The 13,138-nt window shown below is 39.3% G+C and overlaps 1 protein-coding gene across 1 annotated transcript in view; it reads right to left on the bottom strand.

Annotated features, from left to right (window-relative positions):
• Nucleotides 1-13,138, bottom strand: part of DCDC2 (doublecortin domain containing 2) — a gene marked incomplete at its 5' end in the record, with an annotated part of 74,667 nt that overhangs the window by 16,628 nt on the left and 44,901 nt on the right. Inside the window, one exon of the mRNA XM_082479135.1 lies at nt 206-306. Coding sequence (XP_082335261.1) covers nt 206-306 — 101 coding nt within the window. The remainder of the gene's footprint in view (nt 1-205; nt 307-13,138) is intronic.

The raw sequence follows: 13,138 nt of genomic DNA, 5'->3' as shown, positions 1-13,138 counted from the left end.
ATGAAAAGGTATCTTATATTTGACACGTTAACAGAGAAAGGAAGATTTGTTAGAGCACCCATAAAAGAAGCCATATCACTGAGGTGTTACAATCATGCCCAAAGAATTTTGCTGTACACTTGAAAGAAATTGGAGAAAGAAAAACAACACACAACCTGTGATCCTGAAAAAAAAAAAAAAAGCCATTGATTTAATCGATCAATACCTGGTCCAGCGGAACTTCTACACGAGTATCTTCATCTTCCTGCACTTCAGCTGCTCCCCACATTTCAGACCCCTGTTCTCTGGCTTTGTAAATATCTTCACCTGCAATGGGAAAGATACAGAGTGGAAGGAAGTGAAGTCCAATTGTGACACTGTGTGGCACAACTACGGAACTGCATTCAATTTTGTATCTGAGAGCAGGTTTCTGAGCTGACCCATCATTCCCCATACAGTTCTTTTAGTGAAGTTTTCAATCCCCCATTATTGTCAATTTGTTTTCCTTACCTTTTTAATAACAAATATTTACATGCTACACTATTTGGGGAATGGAAGAGGGAAAGAAACAGAGACTGAACAAAGCCCTGGATCTGAAGTTTCTTCACTTCTGGGAAAGGTCAGGAGTGAATCTGAACTTAATACATTATAACAACAATATATTACTTCTATTTCTACACTCAATGACAGTACCTTCTGGTAAACAGCATTATAACACACATCTAGCAAAAATCTCAGGCCCTGAATCAACAACAAACATGATGAACTAGGACAGGAGTAAAAGATTAACAGAAACTGTTGGGATTAATGTTATTCCCAATCCTTGGGCACGTGCAAGTAGAATTATATCTGAAATTCCACATCCACTTTAAAAGAGCACATACTCCTAGCTGACAAGGTTAATGGTTACAATAACATTAAATTTTGCAAAGATTTTACACCATTTAGTTTGAGTATTTTTTTTCCTCCAAGTGTAAGTTATAACTCACAATCATCAAAGTTTCTAATACAGATCTTTAATTATCAGCTAACTAGGAAAGTGAAGACAGGTACACATAGAAAACAAACAGTTTCCAAGTGACACACATTCCTCTCTCCCTTCCCCCCAAACTGAAACCAGCCCAGAAATTAAAAGCAGAGGTTACTCCAAACCATCTCCCTCTCTCGCTCCATTTATCCAGGAAAGACAGATGGTCCTATGCTGACGTGTTCATATCCAACATAACAAGTAACTACAATAAGAAAGTAAAAAAATATTTGTGCTGTTTTGCACTGCCTCTCAATTCTTCATAAAAGGATAATAAAAGAACTTGATAATATCAACTGACCATGCAAATTGATCTAAATTGCTGGACATCATTAAATAAACAGCCCTAGTGTAGCACTAAACTAGCACCATTGAGAAGGAGGAAAAATAACAGATGAAAAACCAAGACTTAGAGAAATCTGGATTCCACCTCATTGAGTACTCTGGAGTTTAATTTTCCAGTTACTTTCTCATCCCTACAAGAGCCAAGGAAAGAGTTTACCCTGGGAACAAAATTCTGAGGCATACTATACCACTGCTAATGGCTAACTGGAGGGGAGGTGCCAGCTCATCCAGACAGCCTTAGATGTCTACTGACAGGCCACTGACCAGAGCACCAGAAATGAAAGCCGTTCTCATAGTTTGAAATGAAGAGGCAGAAACGGGCAAGTCTATGGAACATCACAATGATATTTCAGTGGTACTGCTGACTGCATCTTAGGAGAGAGATTTTCTGATGGACATAGCAGCTTGAGTACCTGAGCATCAGTCCCACTGGAATCTCTCTACTCCATCAAAAGATCTATACTACTCGTCCTCTGAAAGAATCAGTGTTGGAAATATCACAGGGTTCTCAGCTTCATTGGTGGGATTCTTATTGTAAACATCTCACGCATTTTGAAAAAGGTCCCATCTTTACACTCAGCATGGAAATAATAATTTTCTTTACTTAATTTCCTTTTTTTTGGTGGATTATTAAATATAATGCATCTGTTGTAGTATGTTCCACTGAAACCAATTAAGGACATACAATATTTGCTGGCAGTATGATAAATCTTGGACAGTCTACATGTACATATCTCATTACAGACCCCGTTGCAAGATAGGTTTTTTTGACAAATTCAGCAATAAAAACATGGAGCGGTGGAGCGTAGCAATAAAATGCATCTGAATGGGTGCTACCTGTACTTTTTCAAATAATCAATGCACTTCACATTTCCCATTTTTCTGGGGTCTCTAAGGGACAGAAGGTTCTGTTTCTCTTAATCGTTGCCTCTCATCATAGGCATTCAATTGTGATATAGACCACCACCATATTCTGAGAGGAAAATGTGATGTGTTCCTTGAAAGCCACTGTTGTGACTCTCCTAATTTAAGGCCTTCCCTTAAGTACCTAAGAAAATAACCTTGTCCTAGATTCTTTGGCTCACTGAACTATAAAAAGTCAAGTCAGCATCAGAGAGAACTGCATTTAATGTCACCATCATTCCATTTAGATTCTGCAGTAATACCTTTGCCTTCGAGATCCCCAAGCCTTTCAACTAAAATGGAGATTATCTGGCCTCTAGAGGTAAAAGGATTTTGGTGTAGAAGTAATTCTCACCTGTTTTTAATCTGGGAGGGCAAAAGAAGAAGAACAAGGGAGATGAACATGTGTTGGCCCTGGAGGCCAAATCCACAAAATTAATCTCAAGAGTTGAGGATTCTCAATTTTAAAGCACCTCTCCTTAGAAGAGTAGATCAGCCTCAGGGCTATGCTGAATAACCCAGCACAAGGAGACAGATGCGCAGTATTTTCAAAAACCTTAATCATGAAACCAGGAGGGAGAGGGAAGAAGTCAGTAAGTTTCAACCTGGGTCATGCAACCAACTTTCCCATTCAAAACAGTGTACCCAAAAAGCTAGTAACACGAGGATTGCAATAAGCAAAACCAAATCCCCATGGGATTTCCTCCAAGCACTTTCTAAGAGGTGTCTGCTCAGAAAGCTGGTCATAAATGAAAAGAGATTAAGTGAAAAGAGCTCTGCACAACTTTCCAGCATCTCTCAAGGATACCACTGTTCACTGTCTTGCACAGAAAGTACTCTAAAGTGAAATAGCATCCCTGCTCTTCCACAGAGTGGAAGGTGCCAAAACTAGATGGCAGGTTGCAATGGGAAAGAATAGTGACCACAGAAGTCATAAAAAAACTTCAAGGACAGTGTTTTCAGACAAATGGGAAATTATCCTATTTTCAGAATAACTATATTCTTTGAAGAAAACAAATAGTTAAAGAATAGCATATTTCAAATGTATACAACACAAAAGATCATCAGTTGGTTTCTGAAAGGATGGCAGAAACGATTTGTTCTCAGAAAGGAAAAAATTCTCTAAGGAAAGAAGAAAATTGATAACAAAAGGGAAATTAATTATTTAGCTCTGCACAAATGGGAGAGTATGGAAGACAAATGTCCAAAACACGTGTACCATTAATAGTCAGGGAAGGCAGAAAAACACTTAGGTCTGAAATATGCCAAAACAGGTGAAGAAAAAAAATGACACTAACTGAAAAATAGGGAAGTTGTAACACTTGAACAAATACAAAAATCCAAAGAAAATGGCAAGGAATGAAATTAGTCTTACATCGGGACATGTACTGTTGTCTTTTGGTACAAAAAACAAAAAAAAAAACCCAACCCAAAATTGTAAAATAATTTACAAAAAATTAACTTGATTAAATGGAGCATTAAGAAAATAGCTTAAAATGTAAACATTGCTAGTTTTGCTACTTTACTTCAGCCAGAAATATTTACACTTTTTGCATGTAAATTTACAAATATCTGGAGGAGGGCAGCTGAGTGAAAGGCCAACATATTACTTGTTTATGTGATTCTGTGTCAAGATCTTGTCAGCAGGAGTTTGCAGACCACATTAATCACTATTATCAGTGTTGTGAGTTACTCAGCACCTGCCAAACAAATGTGTTAGGTTGGGTAATTTTGTCTCATATTTCATAGGTAATATTTCAGAAATGCTTTTTGGTTTAGGAAAAAAAAGGCACCAAAAAATTCTTATTGATGCAATATTTCACATCTCTGTCTCTGAATCATTAGTCAGTTTCTATACACATCTCTAAGGGAGGAAAAACAAAGAAAGCATTTTAGAAAATGCTATAAATTACATGAAAAAAACATTTTTGCAAGTCTTCATTCTATATTGTTATGGGCTTATATTTCAATTTCTACTGAAGTTAGAAATTAGTTTATCTTACTGAAAAAAGAATACCAAATACTTCTATTAGGTGGAACATTTATGCCTACTCCAAACAGTTCAAAAATTATTGTAGATTAAACATGCTCCTCATACAAGAGCTAGTTCTCACTTTCTGTGCCTCAAACTAATTGAGAACTGGCCACAGTCAGGTCATGGCAACATTGGGGCAGAAGAGCTCTAAAAGGGGGTAAGAAAGAAAGGTAGGTCCAAGCCTTACAGTCAAGCAGTGGCGTACTCTACCCATTTTCTCGAAGTTGAATAGAATACAATGGCAGCAAAGGATTCGAGGGCATTTTGAGGTCCAAAATGTCAGCTTTGCTGACAAGTATAAATCAGAGGATTTATTTCAGTTAGGTTCTCAGTTATCCACGCCAGAGTAAGTGCTGCTTCAGTCAACAGGCCAAGAAAAATATTATTGAGACTTTCCTGATCTTTTGTGAGCACATTTTGCTATGGTGTCCAGACAACCAGAAGAGACTGGAATTTTTCAGGTTTTGACAGTCACTGTGTGAAAACAGACTGTCTTGAGCTAAACATCACCACTATTTTTTACACCGTGTACAGAGAGAAGTGAGGTAACATAAACAAACATCTCTCATTATTTCTGATTATTTTAAAGCAGAGTCATGTTCAGCAATTCAGGCAAGAATGTGAAAGAAGAACCCACAGAAGGGCAAAGAACAGATCACAAAAGGGAAAAGGCATTCAAGAGGAGCAGCCAACTGGAGAGAGAGGATATGCAGAGGCTGGAGGATATGGACACAGTAGGAGATGACAAGGGAACAGTAATGTTAGAAGGAATGTGTGGAATGAAGAACCATACAAGAGCAAATAGAAAGATGAGAAAACACCGGTGGAAATTAAGGGAAGAAATTTAGTTCAGCACACTGGCAGGAAGGCAGAAAAAATGGGTTACTTGCAGCGGAACACCAGAAGCTTGAAAGAATGAAAGGGGAGGAAAGAACAAGCCAGCAGATACCCATGCCAATTCAAGCTTCTTAAAGGAATCTTACTTCAGGAAAGCCTGAGAAGAGGAATGTCATTTTACTAATACCTATCTGCAATCAAATGTCTATGTTCAAATGCTCCCACACATACTCATTTGTGACAGAGGTGCAGCAAAAAGCAACAATGAAAAAATGCTCATTGTTGTCAGGCAAGTATTAGTCTTGATTTCTTATTTATTCCTACAACAAACAATATTTATTAACACTCTGGATAGTGGGTCTACAGTCTGGGGAAAGAATTCTTACAGCATTTTTTGGCTTTAGGCTGAAGGGATGAATGAAAACTGCAACCACAAGTGGTTTCCTATCAAGCTTCTTCAAGAGTTATGCTCTATCTCACCTCTTATCCAGCTCTGTAATTCCTCAGAGAGAAACACTGATGAAATCCTAGCAGGATCCAGACTGCTTCAAGTTCTGAATTCCCCAAAGCCTTGTGAGGGTTACCAGGAAAGGGACCATTTGGAGCCTGATAACAGCTCGACCAAAGAGAGGCAGCTAGTTGTCTCAAAAAAGCAGTGAACCAACTCAACTTGCCCTAAACAACGTCAAATAATACAGCTGTTGAAACACTGGCATATACTTTATGGCTAACCTCTACAGCTTTCAGCAATGGAGCCACACAAATGCTAACAGCAAGAGAACATTTTCAGCAGCAAAAGGTGGAGAAACTACATGAGGATGTTCTCAGAAGGTTTAGCTCTTTGGAAATCAGGTCCAGAGGCTATGGCTAGGAGAAAGACAGAGTGGTCAGGTTTGGATCAGAACCTTATAAAGGATAATGATAGAAAAATAGGGTGTGGGGTTTCTGATTTTGTACTTGCCCAAGGTCTATTTCATAAAGTAAGCAGCTCGGTCCTCAGCTGGTTTCACCAAAGATGAGAAAAGGTGGTACTGTATTCATACAATACTTTTTCACTTCTGTGACTTTCTTGCAAATGGACAAATACAATTTATGACAGTGCTAAGACCACTGTAAATGATGCTTCTTGCATAACAGCTCTTAATAGCCAAGGATCTTCATCTTCAGAGTTACCTACTCTGTCCCGTCCCGTCCCCTTACTCATGCCAGCTACGCTGGCTTTGTAGTCCCTGAGAATTCATTTGTGTGAAAGGGAGTTCACTGGCCATTCAGGGGAATTTACTAGATAATTTATACTTCTGGCTAATCTCCTGGTAGGTACAGAACAGATTAATTATCAGCAATGGCAAATTTATAAATGTGCAAAACATTTTGACTAACAACATTTCACTTGATACATGTTACCAGTTTTCTCAATACACAGACATTCATAGAATCATAGAATCATAGAATTGTCTAGGTTGGAAGAGACCCTTGGGATCATCGAGTCCAACCATCTACCCTACTCTACAAAGTTCTCCCCTACACCATATCCCCCAACACCACATCTAAACATCTCTTAAACACATCCAGGGATGGTGACTCAACCACCTCCCTGGGCAGTCTATTCCAATGCCCGACCACTTTTCTGTGAAAAATTCTTTCCTAATGTTCAGTCTAAACCTACCCTGTTGTAGCTTGAAGCCATTCCCTCTTGTTCTGTCATTAATTACCTGTGAGAAGAGACCAGCACCAACCTCTCTACAGTGTCCTTTCAAATAGTTGTATAGAGTGATGAGGTCTCCCCTCAGCCTCCTCCTCCTCAAACTAAACAGTCCCAGCTCCTTCAACCGCTCTTCATATGATTTGTCTGCTAGGCCCTTCACCAGTTTCGTTGCCCTCCTCTGCACTCACTCCAGCACCTCGATATCTCTCTTGTGTTGAGGTGCCCAAAACTGGACACAATACTCGAGGTGTGGCCTCACCAGTGCTGAGTACAGGGGCACAATCACCTCCCTACTTCTGCTGGCCACGCTATTTCTAATACAAGCCAGGATGCTATTGACTTTCTTGGCCGCCTGGGCACACTGCCGGCTCATATTCAGCCGCTTGTCAATTAGAACCCCCAGGTCTCTTTCTGCCAGGCAGCTTTCCAGCCACACTTCCTCAAGCCTGTAGCGCTGCATGGGGTTATTGTGGCCCAAGTGCAGGACCTGGCACTTGCCCTTGTTGAAACTCATATCATTGATGTTGGCCCAATGATCCAGTTTATCTAAGTCCCTCTGTAGAGCTTCCCTATCCTCCAGGAAATCAACACTCCTACTTAACTTGGTGTCATCTGCAAACTTGCTGACGATACACCCTATGTCCTTATCAAGATCATCAATAAAAACGTTGAACAGAAATGGTCCCAACACTGAGCCCTGAGGCACACCACTTGTGACCGGCTGCCAGCTGGATTTAAATCCATTGAGCACCACTCTTTGGGACCTTCCAGTTAGCCAGCGGATCATATGCTCATTCAGGCCGTGCGAAGCCAGTTTTTCCATGAGAATTGTATGGGGGACAGTAGTATTCAGTGTATTGTGCAGTCACTCAGTTCAGTACGTACAGAAAGCAGCAATGAATTGGTGCATGTATAACTGAGCAAATCTTGGCTAAAGTGCAAAGGTTGTTTTCTGTCTGATGTCACTTAGTATTTCAGCTGGAATCCTTTTGTACACTTTGATAAACAAGAAAGTTATATGACTTTATTAAATAGTAATTGACTTATACATTGAACTAACTCATAAGAAATCTATATATTTTAAATAATTAAGCATAGCAATTAATGACTCTTGTATAAGCTCCTTTCCTAACTAGCATTAACTGTAAAACATTTATTGCAGCGCAAATTACAACATTATACAGCCATCAATGCATTTCAAATTTTAAACTGATTGAAGTTAGCAGTAGGGATAAAAAAAATCATTGTAATAATAGCCTGCCCTGAATATTTTATGGAAATCAGAGGCATTTACTAACTGCAAGCTCCGTATGTAAGCAAGGAATTTAATGTGACTATAAAAAAATAATAATGTGACTTACCACAGAGGCTGCCTCATAAAAACATTAAGTCAAATTAAAAACAAAATGTAAAAATTCTGTGGCTCATTAAATTGCTCCAAGGAATAGGGAGAATGTGCATTTATGCCTGTCTACAACATAATTTCTGTTTTGTTTTGGTTTGTTTTTTTTTTTGTTGGGTGTTTTTTTATTTATTTATTTTTAAAGTATCACTGTTGTACAAGACCCACTTTCAACAAAAAGGCCACTGACTTGGTGACAGGTTTGCCTGTGTGTGTCTGTGACTTCTGTCATCAAAAAGTAATGGAATTAAAGAGAAACTGGCAGCAGTACATATGAAACTGTTGGGAATATTAAAAAATATATATTTTTCTTCACCTGATACTATTGCAGCCTCAAGCTTCTAAGCAATTAGAAAATAATGAATTTCTAATAAGATTTCACACCATTATAGATTCCTGACATCCATCTACCTCAACAGAAACTGCAAAAGGTGCTTCTAGACGTTGACCTTGTATGCAGCAGTCTATTGATAGGAAATGTGGTAATGCTAGAGCAAAGGAAAAGCTGCCTTATACAGCTGCAATAGCTCAGTCCTCTTTATATATAAACAGCTACAAAAAGAAAGGACTGCGTGTCATAATACAAGGTTTTTACTTCCTTCTCCTTACTTTGGTCATTCACCTAATTTATTCTCCATGTTTCTAAGCATCTAATTTATTCATTTATTTAAATGACAGATCATTAAGGCCATTTGCATTTTGAAATTAATAAAGTAGCTTCCGTTCAGCCACATCTTTTTTAATTCCATGCCTGTTCCAAAACTCAGCCTTCTCTTGGGTACAGCTGGGTCCTGAGGGCTAAACTGTCACAAAGCAAATGCAAAAGCCCTGAAATGTCTGTCCTGGTCCAGTGTGATGGATGTATTCGATCCCCTAATCGAACTAGCAGTAGTTTGGTACAGGCTCCAAAGGAGGTAAAGGCCTGAGCCATAGCTGGGCCATGAACTCCTCTAGCTTCAATCTGTTCCCTGAAAACCCACAAAGGAGCAGAGTGACATAGTGACTATCCAAGCATATGAGCTTGGAACACCAATTAATACATGAATAGGGGTTGGCTTTTACAAGACTCACTTATCAAGGAACAAAGAAAGTTGTGGGTACAAGGAGTCTCATGCATACCTTTTCCATCACATGTAATTTGACTGCGAGCCAACTACTTTATTCCACAAATATGACAGCCTAAGTGAGCCTTCTTTGAGCTCTCCCTGCTAGGCAGCCTGCCTGGCTGCATGGAGGTGATCTCACCTTGAGCTGGGATGCCTCTCAAGGTTGCTCCTTGAGGCAGAGAGACTGTTTACCAACGGCAGATCTTTGGTAAGTGACCGATATCGCATATAACTCTGTAGTACGATAACTCTGATTTTGCCTTGGTAACTTTTATTGCATGCTGATTTGATGCTAATGAAACATTGCATAAACTTTGCGTATATAAACCTTTAGAAAAAAACCGTTGACCAAGTCTGGGACTAAGTCTGGATCCAGCCACACCTACACTCCTCCCTGAGAAGGAGTTCAGAAAGCAAGGGAGTCCATTCTGAACCTTGTGACTCAATGGAAGGGCCTCCCTTACTCTTTGCATCCTCAGTCTGTCTGTAAATCATACTAACTCAAATGTAACTCAATTTTCCTTTGTATGTTTTTTCCATGCAGTAATTAATAGAGGGGATTAATAGAGTGAATCTTGCCATCAAACTTCGTTAAGTCACACTTTTACAATGTCTTTGTAAAGCCACTTTTGCTAACACCTTTGACAGTGGTTCTTTAAGCTATCTAGAACACCCTTTTACAACATCCAGTCATTCCAAAATAGGCATCAGTACACCTTCACTCCATCCTGCAGTGAGTTAAGCAACATGGTACTCCTGCTGCCAAGTACTATTTGCCAGTTTCATGGTTTGCAATATATTCATTTTACTAAAAGCAAACCCAAAGAAACTCACCATGTGCTCAAAGAAAGTGGCTGCAAGGTTTACCATCATCTTAGTTCCCCACTGGAATTGCTATATTCTGGCTACCATGATTCAGCACTGTAACAATACACACTAACAGCAACACGGGTTCTCATTTTTTGCTATAGATTGCAATTATATGTCCTATTATGTGAGGAATAAACCTACAGGCCCTGTAAAATCTCCATGAATAAGAAACAAGATGATCTTTCTTTCTTCAGCACAGTTTTTGCCTGCTTTGACAACACAGCAGTGACATGGTCTTTGTTTCAATTGCAGAGAGTTTTTTAATCCTAGAAGTTGTCAGCAGGAAAACATGGACAACAACAGTTTTAGCTCACAATGCACAGCTGATATTCATCAGTCCAGGTTTATGCTCCTTGGCAAGTTCATAGTTTTATTGAAAGCGATTCAGAGCATGATAGCAGGAGTGGCTGCCATATCCAATGTTCTGTGCCGCTTTCCCTTTAATTAAGGGTTGGCCTTTTTCTTCCTTTTTTTTGCTAACTTCTAAGACCCCATAATACTCAAAACTAGATCTGAACAACTGTATAGTGGCTCAGCCCATCTCCAGTACAGTACTTTTGCAAATCTTAGCAAGAACTCAAACATCACATTCTATTATCTCTAGAACTTGTTTTACAGCTTGGGTGGGGTGTTACTTTGGCAGCCACACAACCACAATTAAACTACTGTATTTGAATGGAATAGGCTTTAAAATGAGGGTGCTCCCTTACAAGAATTTTCTACTACGCTTCTGAATTTGCTGCTTTCCTGTTAAACCTCCTATAGTATACTCTTTACAGAATGTGGTGCAAACCAAAACATAAGTGGGGTTGGTTTGTGGTTTGTTTTTTTTTAAATCTTAAAACAAGATGCTGATAATTAAATGTGCCTTTGGTGTCACTTTCATAAGCCCAAATTCTGCTGAACCAGCTGCACTAGTCTAAGCTCTAAACCTCACATTTCCAGTTGCAATTACTGTTACATGTAATATATTCAATATTTTTTAGGTTTCTACCAGTGCAACAAGAGTCCAATCATAACATTAATAGCATGCCTTATCACTTACAAAAACCAATGAACCAGCTCACAGTCTACTGGACTTGCTCTAAGAAGTGGTGAATTTAAATCTTGCACAAAGAGCTCTCAACACTAAGAAATTCTTTAATCATATTGATTTGAGAGGATTAAGACACGGATCAGTTGTAATATGAATGGCATGCTGTTGAAATTCTCAGTGTATTAAAAAAAAATTCAAAGTAAATACACTGCTAGCCCAATTAAACTCTGTTGGAACATTAGGTTAAACTTTAAATAAGACACAAGCATAATTCTTCAGATGTTAAGTCCTAGGAAACAATCACTTTAAAACAGTCTGACACGAAAAAACAGAAGATTCCACATAACTGCTAAATTGGCAGGAAAAAGGAGAGCAAAGAATATGGGATACGTTTTTTACTATGAATATTTTCTTTTTATCTATTTCCATACCCTCCAAAATGTTCATGTGTAAACTCACTGTGCAGTTTATTAGTTTCAGGTTAAAATAAATTAATCTCACATCAGTGACACCCAAATGCAGCCAACTAAAATGCCAAGAGTCTTTTTCACTGTGCATCAGGAAAAAATAAAATAAAAATCATAAGATGATGGTAAGTGCTTCCCTTAGCCAATCCAAAGCCTTTGAATTTGAAGGAATTCTTTGGAATAAACCTACAAAGCCAATTGAGGAACTGCAATGAGCCTTCAGAGTAGACAGTGGAGCTATACTGAACAAAACAGTACTTGGGAGCAATCATTATCACTGTGTTCCTGGAGTTGGCTTCTAGGTCTCCATCAAAAATACATGTCCATTTCAGAATAAGACTCCTCACCCTAAAATGAAACTGAAAATGTCACAGTTCAAGGCAGGAATTACATCCATGACACATCCAGTGCTTCAGCATCTGATCTAAGCTAGATTTCTAATTTCACTGTCAGCTGAGAGAATGGACATCTCCAGACACACTTGCCTCTCCTTGATGAGTGGAGCCTAGAAGCCCAGCTTGAATTAATCCTTCAACCCTCATATAATGGTAGGTAGGAAAGATGAATCCTGCCCTCAATGAGTTTCCAGGAGCAACTGGGATCTGAAAGTGTACCAGTCAAGAAACCTTTACGATTTACTGCATCTTCCTTGTTGCCATGAGGAAACAGATTGAAACAAACAGCCTCTCCAAATAAACAGCCTTTTCTGAACTTCTGTTCATGCCTTCTGACTGTACAAGGCAAAGGTGAGGCTAAGTACACTACAATTGGAGTCTTTGCAAATAATCCTCTTCTAGTTTTTGCAATGAAGAATTTGAATGCTCTTAGCCTGAGCAGCACTTTGGCTAACAGCCAGTAATGCAGACAACAGATGTGCTGAGAAGTCTGGTGTGCTTGTGCCTGCTCTTATTTTTCCTCTTCACGCCGCAAGGGCAGAGCTTACAGCTTGGCATTTGTGGGCAAAGGTAGGAAGAGAACAAAAGCACCACTCGCATACTTCCCTCTCAATTTCTGTTCCTCAAACATATGTTTGAAGCAGTCTTCAAAAGCCACAAGCAAGCTGGGAAGACAGCTGCAATACTCCGTTCAACTAACTGAATCTACCTGAAATACTACAGCCAGTTGACTGTATGGTACTAGCTGCTTGCCTAAGGGGGAAGCTGTATCTCATGCAGTCATCACCAGGTGAAACAGAAGTGCCTTAATACAGAATAAACCACCCCTATTACCAGCTTTTAAGGCACGTTCATCATCCACTTCAGTTGCACTAGTCACAACCGCTCCAGGAGTCCATCTCACCCAGAGACAAGGTGACAAACCAGGACAGAGTGAGGGAAGGATCCGATTGGCAGGGAGCTATTTCAGAGCACTAGAAGCATACACGCTAGGAGAAGGGGAAGAGCTTGCACCAATACACAGAGCAACA

This window comes from Vanellus vanellus, assembly GCF_965231255.1.
Source record: "Vanellus vanellus genome assembly, chromosome: 2".
Classification (NCBI taxonomy): Eukaryota; Metazoa; Chordata; class Aves; order Charadriiformes; family Charadriidae; genus Vanellus; species Vanellus vanellus.
This window is presented reverse-complemented; position numbering and strand designations above follow the sequence as displayed.